Source organism: Momordica charantia (assembly GCF_013281855.1).
Source record: "Momordica charantia cultivar OHB3-1 chromosome 6 unlocalized genomic scaffold, Mcharantia_2.0 BLBB01000006.1, whole genome shotgun sequence".
NCBI lineage: Eukaryota > Viridiplantae > Streptophyta > Magnoliopsida > Cucurbitales > Cucurbitaceae > Momordica > Momordica charantia.
In genome coordinates this window covers 7,652,699-7,675,016 of record NW_028275164.1, presented here as the reverse complement: position 1 = coordinate 7,675,016, position 22,318 = coordinate 7,652,699, and the positions used below count along the sequence as shown (strand labels likewise).

The 22,318-nt window shown below is 36.8% G+C and overlaps 2 protein-coding genes across 4 annotated transcripts; one reads left to right on the top strand and one right to left on the bottom strand.

The window, feature by feature from the left end:
* The first annotated feature begins 1,909 nt into the window (after window positions 1–1,909).
* SE (C2H2 zinc-finger protein SERRATE (SE)) lies at window positions 1,910–12,650 on the top strand. Of its 2 annotated transcripts, XR_002603267.2 has the most exons (13): window positions 1,910–2,461; window positions 3,538–3,650; window positions 4,658–4,715; window positions 8,055–8,129; window positions 8,222–8,296; window positions 8,387–8,434; window positions 8,701–8,769; window positions 8,873–9,676; window positions 9,755–9,803; window positions 11,351–11,625; window positions 11,702–11,884; window positions 11,996–12,182; window positions 12,315–12,650. XR_002603267.2 is itself a non-coding variant. In XM_022301650.2 (12 exons), the coding sequence occupies exons 1-12, from the start codon at window positions 2,010–2,012 to the stop codon at window positions 12,054–12,056; spliced, it is 2,262 nt and encodes a 753-aa protein (XP_022157342.2). In that variant the 5' UTR covers window positions 1,910–2,009; the 3' UTR covers window positions 12,057–12,650. The 2 variants fall into 2 exon arrangements, 1 of the variants encoding a protein (XP_022157342.2); XM_022301650.2 differs by having other exon boundaries at window positions 11,996–12,650.
* A 1,444-nt stretch (window positions 12,651–14,094) lies between these two features.
* Window positions 14,095–21,122, bottom strand: FRS3 (FAR1-related sequence 3). Of its 2 annotated transcripts, XM_022301660.2 has the most exons (7): window positions 20,965–21,097; window positions 20,355–20,461; window positions 16,864–19,201; window positions 16,692–16,781; window positions 16,358–16,507; window positions 15,973–16,089; window positions 14,095–14,725 (listed from the first exon to the last, which is right to left on the bottom strand). In XM_022301660.2, exons 3-7 carry the CDS (start codon window positions 19,099–19,101, stop codon window positions 14,681–14,683), a joined length of 2,640 nt encoding a protein of 879 aa, XP_022157352.2. In that variant the 5' UTR covers window positions 19,102–19,201; window positions 20,355–20,461; window positions 20,965–21,097; the 3' UTR covers window positions 14,095–14,680. The 2 variants fall into 2 exon arrangements, with proteins under 2 accessions (XP_022157352.2, XP_022157351.2); XM_022301659.2 differs by lacking the exon at window positions 20,355–20,461 and having other exon boundaries at window positions 20,965–21,122.
* Between the last annotated feature and the right edge of the window lie 1,196 nt (window positions 21,123–22,318).

The window sequence follows — 22,318 nt, the reverse complement described above, 5'->3', positions numbered from 1 at the left end:
AGTGATAGAGACCACTTAGATCGAGTGGGAGCACATGATTGTGTCTATAACGTTTGGGAGACAAGACCACGTAAGATTGCTTAGTCTCGAGGCAATCGCAGACAGAGATTGGGTAGGGCCGAGCAGTGTGCATCAGTTTGTCGATAGAGGAGTCAGAATTAGTCTAAAGAATGCTGTCTATACTGCTGGTCTACTAGGGCGAGAAAGACACTGTTGATGCAGTGGGAGGCGAAATTGTTATTTTGTCTCCAAATGGGAGATTGTTGAGAATTGGAAAAAAAAAAAAAAGAAAGGAGTGAATAGTAAATGGGCCAAAAGTCCGTTATCTTTATTGTTTTAGGTTTCACACACTTCCATTTATATATATATAACTTTACTAATGGCAGTGGTGTATGGCCGTGGAACACAAGGAAGAGCCGTCAATTTGTTTTGTACCAGCCAAGGGGTCTTTGAGCAGCTAATTTTTTGAGTATTTTGGCAGTAATTTGTGTCGGCGGCTCAGGCATTGACAGAGACTTTGGGACAGGTCAAGATCAACATTATTGGGGTATTTGTATCTTGATTATTGTGAGTTTTTCATTCATGTTCCTAAGTATTAATAGTGTTAAAATATTTAGAAGCTAGAGGCTTTTGTTGGGACCTCTTAAGGTTATTTTTAGGAGAGTTTTGTATTCCAATCCTGAAACAATTATGAGTGAATTGCCCACATTTGAGTGAAAGACTATACGTCGTCCTAATGGTGAACCAGTATAATTTTGCTGTGTTGTTTTCTTGTTCATTACTACTTTTCTTCCTATTTGCATATTCTTGGTTGTGTTGGATATTTTATGTGGAAGGAAAAATTATTCAGGGTCAATTTCCCAACAACATCCATCATACAGGCGTGAAGGTACAAAAACTAAGTTGCTCAATCTAAGTTGCTCAATCGTGTTTTCAGCTTTATGATTTCTATAATCGAGTCGTCTCTATGATCAAATTGAATATTTTTTTTTTCAATTCAGATCAAATTGAATATTTGCCCCATCATAAATCACATGTTTTCTCTAGTTGCCCATGCTTAAACCCCATGGTCATAATATCACATTTCCCCTTATTGACTATTGCCCACACCTCATATTTACAAGTATTTTTTTGCACGAACTCGTTTGATAGTTGCATCATAAATGCTAAAGTCGAATGGTACATTTCAAACTTAAGTATTGTAATTTTTCAATACAAGTCAATATCATGTATTGATCAATCCAACTATGCTGATCTCAACTTCAGTAATTATTATTTATATAAATATGTGCATGCGTATCAGAACTTTCGAGTGTTAATTGATGCATCTTAACTCTACGCGAGTCATCACATTTGTTAATAATTTTAGTATTGTCTCGATATTAAAGTATTAGTATTATTAGGAACAAAATTACTATGATTTTTCGGTACACGATGATATTGTTATAAATAAACTTTATATAATTATAATTTATAATAACCAAGGAGAGCCACCAACTAGAACATAGTTTAACTAGTTAATACATTTATCTTCGAATTTTTTTGAAAATAAAAAATAGCCAACACGAAAATAACTAAAAAATTAAGCAGTTAAGATGTTTGACTCATTTCGAGAGATTCAATCCCTCGTTCTTACATTTGTTGTACTAAAAAAATCGAAGGATATATTTTTTTGAAATAAAGGACAATTAGAGGGGTATTTTGGCAAAAGAAATATAATTTCTCCTTGGAATTTTCTAGACGGGAAAGGATCGATAAAGAAAAGCAGGGAAATTTACGGAAAAAGCCCGTAAATGACACTGTCCAACGTACGGGAATAACGATGCTCACGTGGCACGAATCATAACACGCCACGTCATCAAACACATACATAAACATACGCGCTGCCACATGGAATCAAAATCTCACGTTGTCAGATCAGTGAATGAAACTCCGGACTCTCTCGACCTCACTTCTTCCCCTCCGACGCTTTCTAGGGTTTCGTTCTTCTTCAAGTGGTGTGTAAAACCATGGCCGAGGTCATGAACATGACCGCCGCCGCCGCCGCCGACGAGTCTTTGGACCGCCGTCGCGAGCGGCAAGAGAAATCATCCGAGGAGCAACCTCCTTCATCGCCACCGCAGCAGCCGGTTGCCGCTCCTCCTCCCTCCAGAAGGCGGGATAGAGACGAGAGAGATAGGAAAGACGACCGAGACGCTGATCGCCCTCCGAACCGACGGGGGGACAATTATGATCGTAACCGCTCTCCGCCTTCGCTGCCGCCGAGGGAGAGAGATAGAGACAGAGATAGGGATTATAAACGTCGTAGCAGTCTTAGTCCGCCACCGCCTTACAGGGATCGCAGACACTCGCCTCCTAGACGGTCTCCGCCGCCTCCTTATAAACGTTCCAGGAGGGATGATGGTGGGTACGAAGGAAGAAAGGGAAGCCCTAGAGGAGGTTTCGGGCCTGGCGATAGGAGGTGAGTTGATAGGAAACTGTTTTGATTTGTCGAGCTTATTTGTAGTTGTGGAGATTTGGAGCTGAATTATATGCAGTTGATATTGTTGAATGCTTGAAATGACAAATGACATTCGGATTCTATAGTCGATTCTCATATAAATGGAAGCATCTTCGTGTAACTCCCGGGCTGTGGGGTTTTAATTCTATCATAACTAGGTCTTCAAACTTGGCATTGCCACAAAAGACTCGCTATGGTCGTGATGTTCAAACCACGAATTGCCACAGGAAACCATTTTAGTTTAAACTCAAAAAAGTACCCTACCCATGAGATGAAATGCGTTGTGCACTCAACCTTCAAGATAAAATTTTAGGCAATACGGAGAAATGAAACCCCATTCTAGACAATTTTCTATGAAACTATTTATCCCAGATTGGTATCTTTTTTCGTTTTGGTTGTTATACCAAGTTGTAGTAGGTCTTATATTTTTACTTAATGGTCTCAACAAGAAGAGCTGTTACTTCATGGGTTCCATAGTTTCTGAAGGCCTCTTCACCCTCTTTTCACCTCCTTCCCCCTCCTCCAAGTTGTGTGGAGCCTAACCTTTGACTTAAGGGGGCTTGGTTGTACTTTCTGTTACAATGAACGCCTCAGCCTTATTTGTATGTTTGCTCCTTAGTTATGATGATGATCATCTTCTATTGTGCTACAGAAATAACAGCCTAGGGGCTGGGGTAGAGGGAAGTCCCGCCCAAAGGAAAATTACACAATCAAGGCTTTCCAATCATTAATAATCGTGAGGATGCTATAATTAGAAACAAATTTTTTGTGGTTTGAGTATCACCCAGTGCTCCTGGTATTTTTAATGTTACTTATGTATTGATTTGGCTCTGTTTATTTATCTTTCTGAACATTTGGTTGCGTTTTCTTACTCGGAGTTTTGTATAAAAGGTTTTTTCTTAAAAATATTGTTTCTCGTATTATGACCGGGAGTGATTGTATTTCTATTTTAGGTTCTGTCCAATAATGCTAATTAGAGACTGTCATTTGAGTACTTTTTATGTTTTATTTATCTTTCTATTATCTCTTGTCCCAAGGTTTGGTTATGATTATGGTGGTGGATATGAGCGTGATATGCGTGGCAGGCCTGGATATGTTGATGATAGATCTCTTGGCCGGTACATGGGTCGTTCCTCCGGTGGCTATCAAGGTCGTGCTTCTGTTAACTAATAAAATATCAACTCAGCCATTTCATATAGATTTATATGAACTTAGTCTATTATGATTTTTGGCGGTTGGTATAGAATATGAAATACTTGACTAGCATATGAGGCCAATGGGAAATTTTGAGAATTTTACCTTATACTTTGTTGAAAAATATTGTGGCATGATGATTTTTGGTTTAGAAAATGAGATATTGTTGTGACCACCTACTTAGTACTTAATGTCATACGAGTTACGTTAACATCCAAATGTAGTAGGGTTAGGAGGTTTTCCTATGAGTTAGTCGAGGTGCGAGCAAGCGGGCGTGGACACTCGGATATCAAAAGAAAAGGAAAAAAAGAAAGAGGTTGTTGTGTTTGTGCCCATGTCTTTTTGGTCAATGTCAGCCATTTTATTGAGGGGAGTTCTCATTTTCTTTTGTGGCGTCAGGTCAGGATTACGTCAGACTTAGGATTAAAGATAAATTATTAAATGCTTTTGTCCTTTCCCCTATTGTCACAATGTGTGATATCTTTCTTCTGCCCCCTTAGATGAATCACGTTGAGAGCAATTAGTATACTTGTAGAATAACTTGTTTAAACACTTTCGTGGAATGATTCTTGAGTCTTGTTGCTCCATCCCTTTGTTTGTAAGCCTAAATGTATATAATGGACCTGTATTATATTTTGAAGTATAAAGTTCAGCATAAACTTTAAAATTCACATTTTGACACCTTTAGCATAGGCTACTATGTGGCTTTTGAGTTAGATCTAAAACATGTTCTTGTTCCCATGCTTCCAATTTTGCATTCATTGTATGGACAATATTACCCGTTTCTCTTTTTCAGTGTCCTAACAATTGTAGAAATCTTTCCAGAAAAATTTGTCCTCTTTGGTAGTAAACATTTTAATTATACTATCATATATTGAATCGACACTCATATTTGGATGGCCTATGTTATGGATATGGTATCCCGTTCCATCTTCTTACTTTCTTTAAAGCTTAATTCTTCAGATTGGGATTCTAGTCGTGGTGGTCATGGTGATGCACTCAATGCAGGAGCTGGCCAAAGGTTAGTATTTAGTCATACCCTACTTGTGGAAACTATTACATAATTAATAGTCTTCTGATATCTCTCTTAATAATGCAAATCGCTCTATCCTTATAATTGAGATGTGCAGCTTTTGGTTTCATTATTGGGTTCTCACCCCTATTTATGCAATTGTTCTTTTTGTTTCTCCCTTATTTATGCAACTGTTCTTTTTGTTTCTCCCTTATTTTGGCTTTACTTTTGTATTTTCGGTTTCTATGGTTTTTGGAATTTTTTTCCTTCCTTGTTATCCTTGATTGGCTAATTTTGTTGCTAAAATATTAGTTTCAGTTTGAACATGCATGAGATATCATGTGCAAATCAAGGCTAAGCTAGTGGGGTAGGTCTGAAATAAGACTATAATAAGAACTATTATTGCAAATGTGGATTGTTAATGGCATGAAAACATAAAGTCTAAAATTCTGAATTGCAATTGATAGTGGTCCTGCTCTTGGAAAGGGAAAGTACGGGGTTTCCTTCTGCAGCTGTGTGGTGGGAAGAATACAATTTCCCCATGCCCTTTCTAACTGAGTTGTTTCCAAGTCAAATATATCTGACGTTTGGAAGAAACGTAAGTTGCAAAAATTCAGATTGTGCTGTAAGGACCATCTTTTCTTTCGCAATTGCATCGATTTGAGGTTTTGATAAGGCAGAAAGTACTCGGTTACTGTCCTTTCTCTTCCGTGATGGATGGTTATGGTCGACTATTTTTGTCTTTGTATGTGCTTTTAAAGCACTTTGTCCTTTAATGTTCGTGGTTCCTTTCAAAGTTGAAGTTAAGGTTTGTGACTAATGTTATGATACTAGTTTTTGGGAGATTTGATCAAGGAGGAGTTGGAGGATCTTTCAAGAATTGGCCGGAAACTTCTCTGGTATTGGGATAGAACATTCTTTTACTTAAAAAAACAATAAACTCTCAACGAAGCTGTTAGGAGTTCCCAAAAAAGCAACCCAATTGGTATACTTACATTTGGTTGCAAGGACAATTGCAAAAAGCTCTAGATAATGCTCTCCAATAAGATGCTTGATTTTGTGCTAGATTGAACCATTTCGAACCATTTTTTTGGGACAAGAAACTATTTCATTAATTCTATGAAATATGAAAGGAGGTTCAAATCTCCCTACCTCAATTTCTTGTAATTCTATGAAATATGAAAATATACAAAAGGGGATGACACCCCAAACCAAAGGAGCTACAAAAAAGCTTTCCAATTGGTTAATAGAGAGACGAAACTATAGTGATGAAAGATGGAGGAGCATTCGCACCAAGGTACCACTGGTCCACTAATGACACTATAGACTAAAAAATGTTTAGAGATCGCTCTTTTCCTTGGAAGATCTGATGGTTGTTCTCTAACCAAATCAACCACAACAAAGCCCTAACAAAGTTCATCTAGAGGATTTTAGCCTCATTGGTAAAAGGGTGTCTAGTGAGAGTAGATGATAAAAGAGCGGGAGATCCGCCGGTAATGCCAAAGACCAGTCGAAAGAAGATAGAAGGGTGTGCCATAGAGTGGATGAAAAGTTGGAAGAGGCAAAAACATGACCCTGTGATTCTGCATGCTGTTTACATAGAACACACCAGTGAGGAGAGAGGCACATCAAAGGCAGCATCCTTTGGAGCTTGTCGTGGGTGTTTATAGCTAGCAAACTGGCCTCCCAAAGAAAAAACTTGATCTTCTTAGGGTATTGGTCTTTCCAAATTGATTTATAGAGCAGAGCATCAGCTTGGGGAATTTGCCGTATCGCGGATGAGGGAGCGGGTAGTGAAGATTCCCGATGGTTCCAATCTCCATATAAGTCTGTCACTATATTGATTTAGATGATAGGAAGACAAATGGTGGAGAAACGGTACCAGCTCAGTGATTTCCGCCCCTTTGAGGTTCCTTCTAAATTGGATGTCCCAAGAATTTGTTATTGTCGACTAACACTTCTTTAGAGAAGTGTTTTTGCTGGAGTGTAAGGCAAAAAGGAGAGGGTAGGCAACAGCCAAGGATACATTTCAAACCATTTTTTCTCATCCAGTGTGCTGCCCTCTTGAATATTGTTTGATCTCTTTCATGCTGAAGTCCCAGATGATAGGTTTAGCAGTGGCATTGATCCATATAGAGCCGGGTTTAGTATGTTTGATTGCTTCTTTTGGAGTGCTCTAGTTAGGGGTTTATAGTTTTGCATTAATGTTTCTGAAACTGTTATTGAAATTGTGATTGCATGATTTGTAAAGGATAATTTTCTTGGGCACACTAATATTAAGATTTTTTTTGGGTTGATTTCTCATCACCTTTATTTTATTGCGCTCTTTCTAATTACAGTGTAAAAGTTCCTATAAAAATGTTATTTTGTACATTGAAATAGTAATTTTAAAAGATCTATGATTTTTGGAGGAAATACAATTTCATTCTTTTTTAAAAAATATAGGTCATCCATGAGAACAGGCTTCAAGGAAAGTAAGAAAAAAACCAGTTACGCAAAATATCTTTACTGAATTGACGTGCTAAAAAATCTTTGATTTCATTCATCAATGAAATTTCTATTCCCTCTCGAAAAAAGTGGGAGAAAAAAACTGAAGAATGCGTGTACTGAAAGAAAGTTTCTGAACAAGTGATAAGATTTTCCCTTTTTTGTTGTTGTTGTTGTTGATGATGAGTACAATATGTGTGGGGTGGGGGTTCGAATTCACGACCTTTTGGTCAGAGGTAGATGCCTTAACCAGTTGAGTTATGCTTAGGTTGACTCCCTTTTTGGTTATTACTTTTTCTTTAATCAGTTCCAATAAGAGCATGTTCTGTAATCTTCATTAGCCTTTGGTTTGGGGGATGTCCTCTGATCTTCTCTGCTTCCTTATGTACATCTTGTGATAGGAATGACCCTTAGGATAATAAAGTGATATTATTAGAGTATTGAGGGTAGCTTAGTAATTAGATAGGAAAGTTGTTAGGGAGTGTTGTTATAAATAGAATGGGGGTGTAAGGATGAATGTATCCAATTAGTGAGTATGGTTTAGGCTTGAGTAAGAATACTCAAGGGAAGAGGGGAGGGTCCCAAGTACCTCGAATTACTTGGTAGGTCTTGTAGTTTCTATATCTAATTATATTTCAATATATTTCTTGTACGAGTTCTAACATCTTGTTGTTGATATTAATGGCGCGTTTGATTCTTACTAAGAAGGGTGGCAAATATCAGATTCCTTTGAACTTAGAACCATACAAGATGTATTGAAATTGAACTATATAACATCATGGAATAAAGTGTCAAATGCTTGATATTACTTCATCTTTAGCTTTACTATCGATGAAATCCTCTGATAATTTGTGATTTCAGAGAAGGCTTGATGACATACAAGCAATTTATTCAGGAGCTTGAAGATGATATACTGCCAGCTGAAGCTGAGCGCAGGTATGTTCTAAGTTTTCTTTTGATTTAAATATTTAATTGTATGAGTTTGATTCTTTTCTGGTTTTGAGGAACAACTTTTGCTCTCCTTTCAGATATCAAGAATACAAGTCAGAGTATATTTCAACTCAGAAACAAGCCTTTTTTGATTCTCATAAAGATGAAGAATGGTACTTCCTGCCTTCTACATCTGTATTTCCTTTTCATTTGCTATTTTCTCTCATGCTATTTCCCCTAATTAATCTCTTTTTTCTATGTAGGTTGAGAGACAAATATCATCCTACCAACCTAGTTACTGTCATCGAAAGGTGTTTTTTCTGATCATCTTCCCCAAAAGATGGAGTACTAGTAGTTGTGGTTAATTCCTTCACATTTTTATTACCCTTAACTTAGTGGACGTAAAACTGGTTTTTTTGTTTTTTTAATAACTTCTCATTTTTGTCGATTCTAATATTTTGTTGGTGTTACATTGAAACAGAATTTTAATGCTTGTACTCCTTGTTTGGATTGCAAGTTTGGCTTTTCTGTAAAAATTCATTATGTTTTTCTTCTAATATTTTGTTGGTGTGTTAAGGAGGAATGAACTTGCACAAAGAACTGCAAAGGAGTTTTTGCTTGATCTGCAAAGTGGAACACTAGAATTGTAAGATTGGACTTTTCACAATTATGTTTAGATTCATAACATGTTGACTTCAGGAAATTTCAACTGCGATGGTAAACCAATGCTGTTCTATTTGATGATGCAGAGGTCCTGGCATCAGTGCAGCAGCTACAAATAAATCAGGGCAGACTAGTGAACCAAATTCAGACGATGAAGCAGACACTGATGGCAAACGGAGGAGGCATGGCAGAGGACCTGCAAAAGAAATGGATCTTATTTCTGCTGCTCCTAAGGCCCACCCTGTTAGTTCTGAACCAAGACGAATCCAAATTGATATTGAACAAGCTCAAGCTCTCGTGCGTAAACTTGATGCTGAAAAAGGAATAGAAGAAAATATTTTATGTGGCTCTGACAGTGACAAACTAGGTCGGGATAAGGCACATGGTGGCTCTTCAGGCCCAGTTATAATCATTCGGGGGTTAACAACTGTCAAAGGCTTGGAGGGTGTTGAGCTACTGGACACGCTTCTCACATATCTTTGGCGCATCCACGGCTTGGATTACTATGGAATGGTTGAGACTAGAGAAGCTAAGGGCCTTCGTCATGTAAGAGAAGAGGGAAAGAGTTCTAACGTGGGCGGTGGTGCAGATGAGTGGGAGAAGAAACTTGATCTGCATTGGCAAGAGAGATTGAGTGGTCAAGATCCAGTGGAAGCAATGACTGCCAAGGATAAAATAGAGGCTTCTGCTCTTGAAGCTTTTGATCCATTTGTTCGTAAGATAAGAGATGAAAAATATGGGTGGAAGTATGGTTGTGGAGCCAAGGGTTGCACTAAGCTGTTTCATGCCCCTGAGTTTGTACATAAACATCTTAATTTGAAGCACCCAGAGCTTGTGATGGAGCTGACTTCAAAAGTGCGTGAAGAGCTGTATTACCAAAATTACATGAAGTAAGTGAGATTTCTGATAGCAGTTCTCCCTCAATATTGATGGAAAGCATCCTTGACTAATACCTTAATCGTTCACAGTGATACAGATGCTCCTGGTGGGACACCTGTAATGCAACAATCACTTCCGGTATGTTTATTATCTATGCATTGTCTGTGATAACGTACTAAATACCAATTCTTAGTGAATAATTTCATTTGTTAGATCAGTAGTTTCCAAATGTCTTTCATCACCACAGAACTACCCCCCTTAAAAAAAGGAACAAGAAAAAAATAAAACCATTGCGCACAGAAACATACGTAAAGGACAGAATGATCTTAGGTAAGGTTTCCCCAAGTTAGATGTGGGCCATTCCCTATTTTTTGAATATTGTCATCAAGCCCATTAGAACTATTGGGTTGGTGTTGTGTTATCCCAACCATTGAGAATGACATAGTATTAGAACTTATTTTTCATTTCATTCTGTTGGTGGTATTGGTGCTCTCGTTCATCATATACCCTTCTAACAGGTCATTATTCATTTATGAGGACCTGAGGTGTATTCTTCCTACAGGTTTATTATGCCCAGTATGTAGAGTGGAGTGGCTCTCATTTCGTTTCGATAATGTTAATATGTGTGCGAGTGAATTTAAGTGTTCTACTAGGAATATAATATACTTTTCCAGAGTCGGTTCTGATCGGTTTTTGGTAGATGCTAGAGGAAGACTGGTGTTGCGGCTGTGTGACTGAAATGCAGAAATGTGAGTGGGAGAATCAGAGAGACAGAAGAAAGGAAGAATAGGGAGAGAGATGAAAGAAGAAATAGAAATGAAACAGATAACTAAAAGAGAAAGAGAGAAAAGAGGAGAAAGAAAAAAAACGAGAGAGGGAAAGTGGAGGAAAAAAGGGAGGGGCGGAGAAGTTGAAAGAGAATATTAAATAGAAAAAGAAAAAAAGAAATATGGATATCAAACAGCCAAAAATAGAAGAAAAGAAAATAAATTCACGTGAATCATGAGAATGATGGGCGTGGATTCTTGTAGCTTTTTTTTTTTAATAATTAACAAATTGGTCGTTTTATTTGATATTGGATAAGCTGACTGATCGACCGACCAGTTGGTTTTTCAAAGAAAAATCAACTCCGATCGATTCTTCTTAAAAATCGATCGACCAACGTCAATTTTGGTTTGCCATATGGGTTTTTATGCTGCTCTAGTGCATGTTTTTTCGGAATGTCAGTTTTGGTCCCTGTGCTTTTAAAGAAGGGACTATTTTGGTCCCTATACGCTGTACTTTTAAATTTCATTTTTATTTAATTTCTTTCCCTCAATATTTAGCATGACACTTCATCCCACTAAATTTCTTGAAATGTAGTCATAAATTTGTATTAAATAGATTTTCATTGTGTATAAAATTTTAGTTAAGATTTTGCAAATAGGGATCAAAATGGGGTCATTTTTTAAATATACGGGAACCAAAAGAGACATTTTGAATGTATAAGGGTTAAAATGAACCAGTTAAAAGTATAGGGACCAAAATAGATGTTTTGAAATGTTTTGAGAGTACAAGGATCAAAATGATGAACCAAAGACAAAAGTAAGGGTTTAAAATAGTATTTAAACTTTTCTTTTATTATTGCTAGAGTCAGCATTATGTTTTCTAAATTTAATCCATTAAGAGGCTATTATCTAATGCAGAAGGACAAGCCGCAGAGACGTAGGATGAATTTAGAGGGTCGGCTGAAGGATGATAGAGGTAATCGTAGGGACCGTGATAATTGGGCTAATGGGGGTGACAGGTTTGATAGATCTGAGAACCCACAATCAAGTGATTTCCAATCAACAAATGATGGTACCGATAGCGGAAACCTTGACGATCCCATGTTCGATACTTTTGGTGGACAAGGAAGACATGTTGCTCCTTTTGCCTCTGAGATGCCACCACCGGTGCTTATGCCAGTTCCTGGTGCTGGGTACGTTGACTTAACTGCTTATCTTTTTTGTACCCTTCGCCTTCCTGGTGACCTTACATGTTATGTTTTATCTCAGTCCATTAGGACCATTTGTTCCTGCTCCACCTGAAGTTGCAATGCGAATGTTGCGGGAACAAGGAGGTCCACCTCCTTTTGAGGGTGGTGGTAGAAATGGGAGGTCAGGGCCCCAATTAGGTGGGTCTGCTCCAATTCTTGCCCTATCTCAAGGTTTTCGACAGGATCCTCGTCGGATACGGAGGTACATCACTTGCACAGATTGAACTAGTGTATTATATTTATTTGCAGGATCATCCTGCAGTTTGAGAAGGTATTTTGGTGTGTTGTATAACTAATAGCAAGTATCATGCAGTTATCAAGACCTAGATGCGCCCGAGGACGAAGTTACTGTAATAGATTATAGAAGCTTGTAGATATATTTGGCACCGGCAAAGATAAAGAGGTCCACCCGTGTTTCTAAGGAGGGGGATGCAACTCCAGGACTGGTACGAAATCAATCAGACTGGCTGCTGTTAGAAATTCTTCTTGTCACTGAAGAGGTTTGCTTTGTTTCACCCCATAGTATGAACTGAACTATGAGTTGATCATATTCTTGCTGTGGGCAAGTACAAATACCTTCATGGGAATTGTGCATTTATCAATCTCTTTTTGCCTGCTCACTGTGTTGTTAGTGAAGAATGAATTCGAATTCAACTCGAAGTGAAGGCGAGAGATGTAACCGTATTGTACGGGACACAGACGACCAAACAGTTTCCCATCTTTCAAATTGTTGAACTTAAATTCTTCTGCAGTTAGGAGTGTGCATCCCCTTTTTTCTTTTCTTTTATTGTTATAGTCGATTTTGGATCAAGCAAGAAGTATTAATAAGTATTTGTGGATATTAAACCTTGTTTTTATGAACTTTTTTTCTAACAGTAAAGATTGTAATGTTATGTTAGGATGTTCTATTTTTATATTCAGAGAAATATCCAATTCCCAGGCGACTGAAAAGTTGTTCTATTATTATACTTCTCTATGTTCTATTTTTATAAAGTTGTTTCAGATTCTGTGTTTAAATTTTGCTTTTGACCTGTTTGACACTGAGTAACGAAAACTATGTGAAGAAAGAATTCAGAAGTTATCAACTCAATTGGTCTTGTTAAAATAATTTACTGTGATGTCAAGTCATCTTGTTACCTAAAAAATTAACTAATTCACCAAACGATATAATTAAATTTTTATTTTAGGTCAAAATACTATTTTTGGATTTATAACTTTTGTTCATTTTGGTTATTGTACTCCGTAGGTTTAATTTTAGTTTCTATGCTTGTCAATTTGAACATGATTTAACTAGTTTAGGTGATTTTTTTCAATCAAACGTCATGGGTTCAAATTTTCAACCCCACTTTGGAAAGTACAGGGCTTATAGAGATCATCGTATTTTAACACATTTATTTTGATCTTTAATAGATCAAAGATAAATTTTAAATATGATACATTTTTCTCCCAGCTCTCTTTCTCATTTCTTTCGTCTCTCCCCCCTTTTTGATTCCAATTTTCCATTTCTTTGTCTCTCTCTCAGTTATATTTGCATCTCGCACTTTGGCACGATTTTGTACTTTCAAAAGAAATTGAGTTAGTTTTTCGGTGTCGGTTTTGTGCTAAAACGGACACCGACCAATGTGCTCCCCTACTACTACTCATGCATCTAAATTTATTTTAGTATTTTATTTATTTGTTTATGTACAATTCAATTCTTTAAACTAGTTAAACTAATGGATACATGTATGCATACTTGCATAAATTTTCACGTGAAGAAAAGTAGGGATGGTGGGGGGAAGAATTGTTTGATATAATATCATCTTAAGTTATATAAAAATTTGTAGTTTTCCTAACCATGTTGATTTTTCTCCTTTGTTCTTTGTATGTCCAAGAATATGTAGTTTACCCGACAATAGGCTAGCAGGCCGAGGAACCACAATGAATAATAATTGAATATTCATGTTTTTCTTCGATATTGTGGTTATTGATTTAAACTATCAATAAGTATTAAAAGTAGGTGGACGAAGCAAACATGAATATAAAAGTATAGTGACAAAATGTAACCCTACATTTGTTTTTATTTTGGCATACAGAGAGTGAAGAAAAGATGGCTAAAATCTCTTGCATTGGTGTATATTCTAAAGAAGATACAACTTCAGATAGAAAAGGGAGAAAAAATTAAATGATACTCAAGTTATTGTAGAACGAAGTTAGATGGTGAGATGGTCTAATTTCAATACAATATTTAAAAAAAAAAAAGTTTTCTTAGAGTACCTGAGTGAAAGAACATATTTTACTTAGTAAGCTGTATTGGCAATAAAGATTGTTTTATGAGATTTTTTCAGGCATCAATCTAATCTTTCATCTTGGCTTTTAATTAAATCATAATGATTCTGCATCTACAGTTTAACATAAGAGCGAGAAAAAAGATCACTCTAAACAAATAGATATTACCTCAACAAAGAAATGATAAGATAACACAGTAATTGGAGTCTTATTATCACATTTGAGCAGACATATCAATGACCCTTATATACAATACATGGGGGGAAAACCTTTTGTTAGCGACTCGGGCAGGTGAGTATCATATTCTTTGGATTCACACTGTGGCGATCTCTGTTTTTATCCTTCCTTCGCCGAAAGCTCATAATCGGTTGCGCTGAAAGTGAGGCAGTCAGAAGTCAAGCAGCTTCAATAGCAGCAACCAAATGCCGTCGAGAATAATGGCGAGATGAGAAGATAACAAGCATAATTAATGGAGCTATTCTATTGCTGAGGCATCCATACTATGGTCCCTGGCTGACCCTCCTAGATTACTCTTAGGACCACTGGATGCTTGAATCTAGTGTTACATGTACATCTACAGAGGAAAATGTGGCTAGCCTAGACTAAAAAGAAAAAAGAAGGAAAAAAACAAACATTCTCGAATACCGACAGATTTAACAATCATTTTAGCCATCACCAATGGCATGTTTCAGAATATAGGATGTAAAACGTGTCGGTGTCTATGGGGTCCTTACTTCCTTTGCTTCTTTGGAAGAGGTTCTGACTGAATTTCAGCCTGCCAAATAAGTATTGATCTAATAAGAACAAACAAAAGGCACAGTTCATACATTCAACAACAAGAAGGTCAGAGTCGTTTCTTAAGGATATTGAACAACATTCTTGTAATCTCCTTCTCACTTGCTGGGTTTGAAAACTAGTTCTTCTTCAATTCAAATTTCTTTCTTTCTTTTCTTTTTTTCTGTTTTTCAATAGGATTAGGATATTTGAAGGGAAGTGGGGAAATAAAAAAATGAAAATGCATGGTTAATAAAGTGAGGAAATACGTGAGCAATAAGGAATCATAAACCATACTATTTCCTTGACTTGGTGATTTCGAAGACATAGAAATTAAAGGTTGTTTTTCCATGATTTGATATTTGCAAAACACTCCCCACAACTTTACATACAACTGAAGAAATTTTTAAGCTAGTCTAGCAATAAGAATAAAGGTAGACCGGTGCAGAGAATTTGGAAGCATGCCCATGTGACAGTTATTAACTTTTAGTGGTAAGATCCCCAAGCCAACTTTTAAGACACTTTTGAAAAGTGAAGTTGCCAAGAAGGTTAACAAGCACTTGTTTAGCTACTATGTATTGTTCACAATATTCTATCTGCCTTGTTTTGTAATCCTAGTAACCTAATTAATTTCTCTTTTTTTCTTATTATAAAAATCGTACGGGTGTATGTACACATCCCTACGAAGTCTGCACTACAAATTTAATTTTGCAAATATAGTTACCATAAGTTGGCTGAGTGGTCATTGGAACTAATGAAAAAAGTTAAGGTTTTAGAGGGAATGAGTTCAACTCATAGTGGCCACCTACCTAAGATTTAATATCCTCCACATTTCCTTGGCAGCTAAATGTTGTAGAATCAATAAATTATCACATGAGATTAGTCAAGGTGCACATAAGCTAGACTAAAAACTCACAGATATTTAAAAGGAAAAGGTTTTGTAATGGTGCTCTACTCGTAAAATGTCACAAAAATTCAAATACGATACAACTCCCCAATCCCAAAGTTCATGCATATTAGGACCATATCAAACAAACTAACGTTTCATAAGTTCACTATATGGACCAAGAATTTTCACTTGTTTTTTTCTAGACTTCCGAAGCACCAAATAAATGATCTCAAACTATTTCAAATAAAATACTTACAAGATAGCTGGAATCAGAAAAAAACAGTGGTCTTAGTAATCTGAAATATTAGCAACCAAAAGAAAAGGAAAAGAAAAAAGAAGTTTATGCCAAAAATACTCACAGGATTTGAAAGCTGCTCACGGATGTAGGCCATTGACCTCAGCATAGCACCCAAAGTATCCCTAGAGACCTGAAATTTAACCTCAGACTCTCCAGAAGTTGTTTCAGTATCTTGAAGCTGAGATAGAAATATTTTCAGAACATGTATGTATTAGTAAAATAATAGTGAGCATATCATACAGAGAGTCACCAGAACTCTTAAGAGTCGTGAAAACGCTCTCAAATCATGAATAAAGGAATTATGTTTTATCATACAGTGCTAAAATATGTATCTATTGCTAATATTTAACAAGGACCACTGAGTGTTTCCATTAGTAGAACCTAACAGCCATATGAAACATAAAATCAGGTAAATTTAAAAAAATTAGACACATTCCATATCGTACCTTCAAGTTGATGACAGCAACCTTGTTAGCTGGTGTTGAGAGCTGTTCGCTGATGTAAGCCATAGACCTCAACATTGGCTCCAGCGAAACCCTTGATAGCTGAAACTTAACCTCAGATTCTGCAGATGGACTTCTACTGTAGTCTTGCAGCTACAAAAGGTAACAAAGAAGCTTGTTATAATAGGCAGGACACTGGACTTAAAATAAGTTTTGAATCGGGATAGTGGAACCATCACATCAATGCTAGGTCAAACAAAAAAAGATCAAAACAGCCAACCTAAAGATCACAGTCTAGGATGTCTGAGTAAAGAAAATCATATGTTGCTTTAAGTACCTTCAGGTTGATAACAGCAACTCTATTCCCCGTGGTTGAATTTTTATTCTCCATCACCCAAGTCATTGATTTCAGATAAGGAAGAACAGCCTATACCGAAGAACAACATTAGTAACTTTTACCAGTGTTCACAGTTCTGAGCCAAGAAATAAGCAAAACTAAATAAACAAACCATGTGGTCAGGAGGATTATCATCTCGGTGAAGGGTCACTGGAGCTATATGTGGGTAATTCAAATCACCAATGGATTGAACAGAAGCACCGGCATCGTTGAGATTAAATCGTCTCATAACTTCGTCCTGACGAGGCCACAACAGTGGGGTTGTATCTGAAGCTGAAGCCGAGGTTTTCCTCTCATCGTAGCCAGCCCCACTGACCTGAGAGCTAGGAGGTGCAACTTTTGCTACATTCTTTTTGGCAATAGCTACTTTTTTTGCAGCTTCTTTAAGTGCAGTTATTGCAACATTACATGTTTCGACAGCAGTCGCCCCTTCCTCTGCATACCTGATCGCTTCTCGGCATAAATTATTGAACCTTGACAATAAAGATTCCTGGCCATGTAACTCAATAGCACGTTCGTCTAATCCAGGCCCACTCCTCGCATTCCTTGTCCATCTTTTCAAGATGTAATGAGGTGGCAAGGTAAGTACATTAGTTACCGTGAAGACGGTTAATACATGTCTGCAAAGAATGCCTGAATACTCGAACATTTGACAACTACAATTAGCTCTCATGTCTGGATAATTTAATGTGACAACATATGCCTTCTGATCGTCCTCAAACTTAGCCACCCTAAAAGTGCTAAGAGCTGCATCACCTTCAATTCGATTTGCAGTATAGACAAAAGTTTCAACAAGCTCCTCCTGAAATTTTGCAAAAATTTTTCTAGTATAAAGATTTGCTGCCTGTTTCTCCATAGGAGATGGTGTCCTCAATACAGGTGTAGTGCACATTGTATCAAAGTCTGCTTCTACTTCCTTTTCAAACCAATTTTCTAAAGCTCTTTCATACTGCCTAAAGAACAATGGTAATGTGGTCTGCTGGTTCACATATCCATCCAAAAAGGAATTATCATATCCTTGATTGGGAGATATAACAGCAAAAAATGAATCACGGACATACACGGGAACCCATTGAGCACGTGCATTATATAATGATTGGAGCCAATCATTTCTTCCTAAGTTATATTTTTCAATGATACAGTTCCAAGCTGACTCAAATTCCTCAATAGTTTCAGTCAAATTGATACAATTGTAAAGTTCAACTTGAAAATTTGGATGTGTGAGACATACATGGGCTAACTTCTGCTGGCCTTCTCTTAAGACATGCCATTTGCTAATGCAGTGTCTGGCTTGTGGAAAAACTTGAGCAACAGCTACATGTATGGCTCTGTCCTGATCAGTGGTTATTGAAACAGGCTGACGATCATTCATCGCTGTTAGAAATGTTTTGAACAGCCAAACAAAAGAAGCCTCGGATTCATCAAGAAGTAAAGCACATCCAAACAAAATCGTCTGACCATGATGGTTCACTCCAGTGAATGGAGCAAACGGAACTCTGAACTGGTTAACTCTGTACATCGTGTCCAATGTAACTGCATCACCAAAATTACTGTAAGCTGCTCGCGACCTTGCATCTGCCCAAAACACATTAGCCATACGATTATCTTCATCAAGCTGTATTGCGTAAAAAAATCCAGGATTCTCAGATTGCATTTTCTTAAAATACTCCAGCATATTCTGAGCATCCCTCCCCAGTGTCCTCTTTCGGCCAGCATTCCTGATGCCATAATTTATAGTTGAAGCATTATTGATTGACCGATTTGCTTCTGCTTGAGATGCACTTCTAACTCCACAATTTTTCTCTGCGGGTATACGGTTGTCATCCATTAATACAGACATGACACCACTGGGGACACCTGCTGAACCTGCGTAAGCAGTTTCAGTCATGGTCTTTGCAGCACCAGCAAAATGCCTACGCGGCCGTAGATAATGCACCTTATTAGAATTGCCTGTAGAATGACTATGCTCCTTTACAAACTTTGTGACAACCCATTTATCCTGATCTTTAAACTCTATCCTAAGCATTGCATCACAACTATCAGCGGACTTTCTTTTTGAACATTCTCTACCACATACAAAATCTCTAGCAATGATAGTACCATCAGATTTTGCACGACTGAGCTGGCCAAGTTTTGAACTAAAACCATAGCGTCGGGCATACTCGTCATAGAAGGTCTTTGCATCGCCTTCAGATTCAAATTCCATGCCCACATATGGTTCGATGATTCCATCTTCATCATGTAGTGTAGAGTCTTCGCCAGTGTTAATTTCACCTTCATGAGGATCAACATCACTGTCATCTACAACTGCAGGATGAGTCATACCATCAACCTCAACCACTTCATCCATCAAATCCACTGTGTAAAGCCAAGTTATTTATCCAATATGAAACCCAACATAAAAGGGGAAAGTCCATTCATTTTTGCTGCCAATGCAATTTAGATGCAATCTGCAACAGATTATCAACCACAAAATATCATTGAGTTGTAATCCATGGAAGCTCACAATTTATACAAAAAGAAAAAGGTCAATTATAAATCATAAATGGAGTCAACTTTTTTTTTTTTTTCCTTTTTTTTAGTGTGTACTTTCACCACGAAGAGATAACTTATGGAAAGTTAGAAAGGAATCCAACACAATACCTGAATGAAAACAAAAACCAAACAAGATATGACAACTTTTGCAGAATCTCTATTTGTCCCAAAACCCAAAATAAACACTCCCTAAATATTTAGTAACTGAAATTCTATGCTAGAAATTCTATTCCAAAACTCTATATCTGCAACTTCTTCAAATTTGGCCATTCTTCTCTAAGTTTTCTGAAAGATAGCGAAGTAGCCAAACATTCCAAAAAGTAATTACTGCCTTTGATCCTTTCTTGGGTTTTTGATTTCGAAGTCGCAAAGAACGTTCATTCTCTGTTGATTGGCCCGTGTCTCGCGTCAAAAGCAGGTCTTCTTTGGTGTAATGGAGTCAAAGCTTTGTTGTCTGATATTTGGTTCGAGAGAAATCAAAGGCTTTTCAAGGGGAAATGTCGAGATCCGGTTGAAGTTTTCCTACTAGCAAAGTTTAAGGCTTCTCAATGGTATGCTCTTTCTAATGTTTTTGTAAATTACTCTCCGAGTATGATTTGTTCTAATTGGGAGGTTTTTATAACTCCCCCTTAGCTTTTGTTCTTTTCACTTAGTTTGTTGTTCTATTTTCCATTTTGTTTATTTTCTCACTCCTTCGGGGGTTTGTATCATTGAACAATTTTCTGTTCCTTTTCATTAAATCAATGAAAAGTTCGTTTCTTGTTAAAAAAAAAAAATTTACTGCCTTTGATCCAATGTAATTGCAAAAATCTCCACCAACGTACTACCAGAGTCCATAAGTTAACTGATAACCAATCTAAAAGCATTTGGCGTAAAAATGTTCCACAAGTTAGACAAAAAGAACAGTTAAGTGAGTGGAGAAGCAAGAGATCAAAATCTTTGCTTCCCTCCTTGCAAATATCACATCATTGAGGTTATACATGAGAGACATGTAGAAGGATATCTCCTTCGAGTGGAAGTCATTGGAATCAATCTATCAACGTACAACCAGCTACCAAAAAACTTAACCTTGGCACTCTACAGTCCAATCACCAATTGCCTTGACAGTGAAAGGCCCAGCATCAAAATTAGTATGATCAGAATGGGAGACCAACCCACAAACTGATACAATCTTCCTAAAGCAATAAACATAAGAAGAAATTATTGATTACAGTACAATACATATAAAACCACTGATTTAAACATCTACCTCACTTTATCAATGTATCACACAGCCTCAATTCCCACATATTTAACATAAAAATTCCATGGCAGTCAAATTAAAAGGAAACAAACTATTGAACTAAGAAATAGCCACCCCATCTCATCAAGAAACGAATTTAAGTAATTGAACAAAAAAAATGTTGCAAGTGATTACAAGGACAAAAAGGAAAAAGACACATTTACAACAAAAAGCATAAAGCTTTTCATAGTTAAGAAACTCAATACACCGAGACTACAAAACCCGAATCCCATTTTACACGTATATCTCATTAAGCAGCAAAAAACAGCGCAATTACAGACTACAACCGAATGAAACCAAAGCCCTACAGCAGAGAGAGAATTAAACCCTAGAAAATGAGAGAGACGAAGAGGCAACAAGATGAAAGTACAGAGGGGATCATGGAATCGGACGGACCTGATTCTTCACAGTTTTTGGCCGGCCGGCGAGTGGCGACGGCTGCAGTGACGGTGGCCGTGGAGAGGAGAGGGAAAAAAGATGAGAGAGAGAGAGATAGAGAGAGAGAGAGAGGGATCGAGCACGTTTAGAGAGTAATCCGATGCGCCGTCATGTATTCTAATCCGGTGACAGTCGAATGAGAAGACGCCACGTGTGACATCTCTGTGGAGATTTTGTAGGTTTGGAATTGTGTTGGTCATTTTCGGCGAGTGCTACAGTGGCATAATCGTCTACGCTGCTCCATACGATCCACCAAAATATTGAATTTAATTTAAACATATGGGAGAAAAACTATTTTCAAATTTTTTTTATCGAAGTCATTTTTCAAAAATGTTTCTTTTAAAATAAAATGTTTTCTTTTGGACCGTTTGTATTTTTAGTTTTGTGCCAAGTTAGTTTTTAAATTTTGAAAATTTTCAATTATATCCCAAAATTTAATTTATGTTTTTTAATCAACTTGCACTAAAAATAACAAGGTACAATCATTCATTATTACATCTCATGATTATATTCATCAGTTATGAGAGAAATTAAAAACAAATGAAGCTCGGTAGAGGACGAGTAAACCGCTTCGAAAGAAGAGCAGTCGAGATGCAATTTAGTGGTTTATCAATTATATTCTCTAAAAGACATTCGATTATCCACGTACCTTCTTTAAATCTTAACATTGTACCAATTTAAGTCTATCGATAATAACAAAGATTTCAGGTGAGGTGAGAGAGATTTGTACGAAATTGGGTAATATTTCATGGTTTACCGTTTGCCCAAGCTATCACTACAAATAACTCTAGTTTTGATACCAAGCACGTTCCATTTTCATACAACATCAACATTAATCTTAACTCAAATTTTTTTAAATGGGGTTCTACCCGATACTACTTTGTAGATCTACAAGTCAATTAGTAGTGTCAATATTAATAGTTAATCTATATATATATATATATATATATATATGTCAGTATCTGGATCAACTTAGGCGCTCCTCGACTAATCTCACAAGACAATCATCTGATCCTACAACATTTGGTGTCGGAAAACACAATAGTTAATCTATATTATTAACATTATTAATAGAATATTTATGAGACATCGATTTTGGTTAAATTTACCTGACTTGACACAGAGGTGAATCTTTTTAACCCCAATTAAATTAAGGGAGAGTTCAATTTTTAACTTAGGTGGGTAGGTTAGATTTTAACCTTGATTTTTCATCTATTTAAACCTTAAATGCTTAAACAAATGGGGTAATTGATGGCCTCAATTAATTGTTCTTTTACTTTTTACTTTTTAAGATTTATGACTAACTATTGGT

Coding starts and splice junctions, on each gene's coding strand:
- SE (XM_022301650.2), top strand. CDS start 2,010: ATGGCCGAGGTCATGAACATGACCGCCGCCGCCGCCGCCGACGAGTCT. Junction 2,462..3,537: donor TTCGGGCCTGGCGATAGGAG/GTGAGTTGATAG, acceptor TCTTGTCCCAAG/GTTTGGTTATGATTATGGTG. Junction 9,804..11,350: donor TAATGCAACAATCACTTCCG/GTATGTTTATTA, acceptor TATCTAATGCAG/AAGGACAAGCCGCAGAGACG.
- FRS3 (XM_022301659.2), bottom strand. CDS start 19,101: ATGGATGAAGTGGTTGAGGTTGATGGTATGACTCATCCTGCAGTTGTA. Junction 16,782..16,863: donor ATAATCCTCCTGACCACATG/GTTTGTTTATTT, acceptor TCTTCGGTATAG/GCTGTTCTTCCTTATCTGAA. Junction 16,508..16,691: donor TTGCTGTTATCAACCTGAAG/GTACTTAAAGCA, acceptor TACCTTTTGTAG/CTGCAAGACTACAGTAGAAG.